The 3,322-nt window shown below is 51.2% G+C and overlaps 1 protein-coding gene across 1 annotated transcript; it reads right to left on the reverse strand.

Annotated features, from left to right (window-relative positions):
• Positions 1-1,969: 1,969 nt before the first annotated feature.
• LOC132321496 (olfactory receptor 14C36-like) lies at positions 1,970-2,917 on the reverse strand. Its single transcript, XM_059834989.1, has one exon. It carries the CDS (start codon positions 2,900-2,902, stop codon positions 1,970-1,972), a length of 933 nt encoding a protein of 310 aa, XP_059690972.1. The 5' UTR covers positions 2,903-2,917.
• Between the last annotated feature and the right edge of the window lie 405 nt (positions 2,918-3,322).

A 3,322-nucleotide genomic window follows, 5' to 3' on the forward strand; every position in this document is an offset into this window, starting at 1 on the left:
GCTGAGAAAGCCCTTGGATTGTTAGATGAAGCAGAAAGGCCAAACCCTGAGCCCCAGGCCCTGGGCAGGCAGAGCTGGTCCCTCACGTGTGGCTCAGGGCTCTTCCTGGGGGCAGGGGGATGTGAGGATGAGCAATGCCAAGTGCAGAAAAACAGCGCAACACTTCCCGGCCTCCCCAGAAGGGGCGAGGAAGAACCAAAGTCCAGAGCCTCCGGGTTTCTCCTGGTAGGCGTCGGTAGCAGAGGCACCTGCCATAGCCAAGAGGACAAAGACCTTGGCCCTGTTGGGCTTTGGGGAGGGTTTGGTGTTCTGCTGAGGGTGTCCAGTTAGTGCCGGGGAGGGGCTCGCTTTGTGGATTAGGGTTTGTGTAGGGCTGTGGGGAGGGTGAGGGTCAAGGCTAGCATTTAATGGCAGGGATACAGGCTGGGAATTGGAGTGAGTAACAGGGTAGGAGGAGGAGTTTCTGGTTTGGGGCTTTGGTTTAGAGGTAAGGTTTGAGGTTAGGGATTAGAGCAGTGGATTCCTGTCAGGGTGAAGGGTGCCATTTTGGGGTAGGGTTAGGGCTTCAGGTTACTGCTTAGAATGAGGGTAAAGGCCTCACGTGAATGTTTTCTCAGTCAGTATCACGGTGGCATCAAAACTACCCAAATGCATCTTTCCTCTTCAAAACCTTTCATCTTTGTTGGCCAAACCTCTCTTCCCTCCTCCAAATCTTGTCCCAGCTCCCCCTGACCTCCCCAAATCTGTCATCTTGTTGGGTCCAGCATTGCAATGGCTTTCGAGACCTCAGAGTATCTGTCTCCCCACTGCTGGCTGCTCAGACCTGACCTCACAGCCAGCACCCAAGGGGACACAACGTGCTGCTGTGCTGGAGAGGCCTCGTCGCAGCCTACCCAGCAGCGCTGAAGGCAGGCGATGTCTTCCACCACCCCGAGGTACCCTGCCTGCCTACCAGCTCAGGCTCCAGAAGGGCTCCCAGACGTCGTGGGATGCATTTCCCACGTGGGTGCTTCAGCTCCAAAGGACAGCGACCACCTCTGCGTGGGTAACTGAATCCAGTAGATTTTCAGGAGAAAACTGGAAACCTCTGCAGAAAAGACCTCAATGTAATAGCTGGAAAAATCTTCCTTTCCAGCATGGCTGGCTTTTCATGAAGTTTCATGATTTTTTCCATAGTTTTTTCTTAACAGCAGCAAAGGCAGGTACTGGCAAGCTGATTACACTCCCTCGCTCTCTGTGAGTGGTTTTATGCAGCCCCTCAGCAAAATAAATTCTCTTACTTTTGTTCAATTGGAGAAGCATTGCTCAGAAGAACTACTGTCTTTATATTGGCACATTTCATCTCTCTACTTCTGCCTCTCTGTCTTTTCTCCTTTCTCTGCCTTTTCTATCTCCAAAGGAAAGACTCACTGCATGACAGAATAACTCAGGTTGGAAGAGACTTGACCATTGTCTTGTCCGTCTCTCCTGCTCGAGGCAGGAGATGCTCACCCTGATGGCTTTGCCCTGGGTATGTCCCTCAGTGACACTCACCATCCCCACTGTCACTAGACACACACAGAGATCAGTTCAAAATCCATCCCTTGGTCTCTAAGAGGGCATGATGTGACAAGGAGGTTTTTGCACCGATATCCGTGGATCAATGGGCCCTTTTGGGCTCTTGTTCTTCTTAACACCAGCTTTGGAAGAAGAGCCAACCGTGCAGGCAGCGTGCAGGGGAGATCCCATTTTATTACAGAGAGAGTATGAGAGAGTCAGTCATGAGACAATGTTACAGAAACTTTTCTAAGGTGTCCAGGTGAGAGAGAGCACGTTCCTGCCTCAGGTGTAGGGGGACAAATCCAAACAGTCATGCAGGAAAATGATAGGGAGAAATAACAAAACCAAAAACAGCAACAGAGTGAATAAACAAGGCTCTAACAGGCTACGCGATGCACTGTGAACCATGTGTGAAAGGAGAGGGCAGGTCTCAGCTGTTGAAAAATGTCCATGAAAACCATTTCTTGATGGCATCCTTGAGCTCCTGGTTCCTCATGCTGTAGATGAGGGGGTTCACTGCTGGAGGCACCACCGAGTACAGAACTGCCATCACCAGGTCCAGGGATGGGGAGGAGATGGAGGGGGGCTTCAGGTAGGAAAACATGATGGTGCTGAGGAACAGGGAAAACACAGCTAGGTGAGGGAGGCACGTGGAAAAGGCTTTGTGCCGTCCCTGCTCAGAGGGGATCCTCAGAACGGCCCTCAAGATCTGCACATAGGACAGCACAATGAAAACAAAACACCCAAAACTGAAACAAGCACTAACCACAAGAAGCCCAACTTCCCTGAGGTACGTGTCTGAGCAGGAGAGCTTGAGGATCTGTGGGATTTCACAGAAGAACTGGTCCAAGGCATTGCCTTGGCAGAGTGGTAGTGAAAATGTATTGGCTGTGTGCAGCACAGCGTAGAGCAACCCACTGCCCCAGGCAGCTGCTGCCATGTGGACACAAGCTCTGCTGCCCAGGAGGGTCCCGTAGTGCAGGGGTTTGCAGATGGCAACGTAGCGGTCATAGGACATGACAGTGAGAAGACAAAATTCTGTTGACATCAAAAAGAGAAACAGAAACACTTGGGCAGCACAACCTGCATAGGAAATGATCCTGATGTCCCACAGGGAATTGGCCATGGCTTTGGGGAGAGTGGTGGAGATGGAGCCCAGGTCGAGGAGGGAGAGGTTGAGGAGGAAGAAGTACATGGGGCTGTGGAGGTGGTGGTCGCAGGCTATGGCAGTGATGATGAGGCCATTGCCCAGGAGGGCAGCCAGGTAGATGCCCAGGAAGAGGCAGAAGTGCAAGAGCTGCAGCTCCCGCGTGTCTGCGAATGCCAGGAGAAAGAACTCAGTTATAGAGCTGCTGTTGGACATTTTCCTCCTCTGGGCATGGGGACCTGTCGAAGGAGGAAAAGAGAGTGAGAAGTTAGGGAAGACTTCTCTGAGCAAAACCTATTCAATTTCTCATAGAACCCCACCAAACTGCCTCCACCTATTCAGGAACACCTTTCACACTTGCCTTTTTTTGAGTTCTGGTTGGTGCTGGCTGAGTGTGTCATGAGGAGTCAGTCCAGCCTTGCACCAACAGGTAGATAGGAACACAGGGTGACCTCAGATTAAATCCATTCATGGTGTCAAATGACTTTTCAGCATTGTCTCTCCCAATTCACTCAACTGCAGAACTGAGCTGTGGGGATTTTGTTTTTCTTATGCTGTTCTAGTTGCCCCACTACACCTGAGGAGGGTTTTTAAGGCAGAAACAGCTGGCATTTCTGCTGCACTACAAGTGAAACG

The sequence above is a fragment of the Gavia stellata genome, unplaced genomic scaffold (genome assembly GCF_030936135.1).
Source record: "Gavia stellata isolate bGavSte3 unplaced genomic scaffold, bGavSte3.hap2 HAP2_SCAFFOLD_42, whole genome shotgun sequence".
In the NCBI taxonomy this organism is placed as follows: Eukaryota; Metazoa; Chordata; class Aves; order Gaviiformes; family Gaviidae; genus Gavia; species Gavia stellata.

Coding starts and splice junctions, on each gene's coding strand:
- LOC132321496 (XM_059834989.1), bottom strand. CDS start 2,902: ATGTCCAACAGCAGCTCTATAACTGAGTTCTTTCTCCTGGCATTCGCA.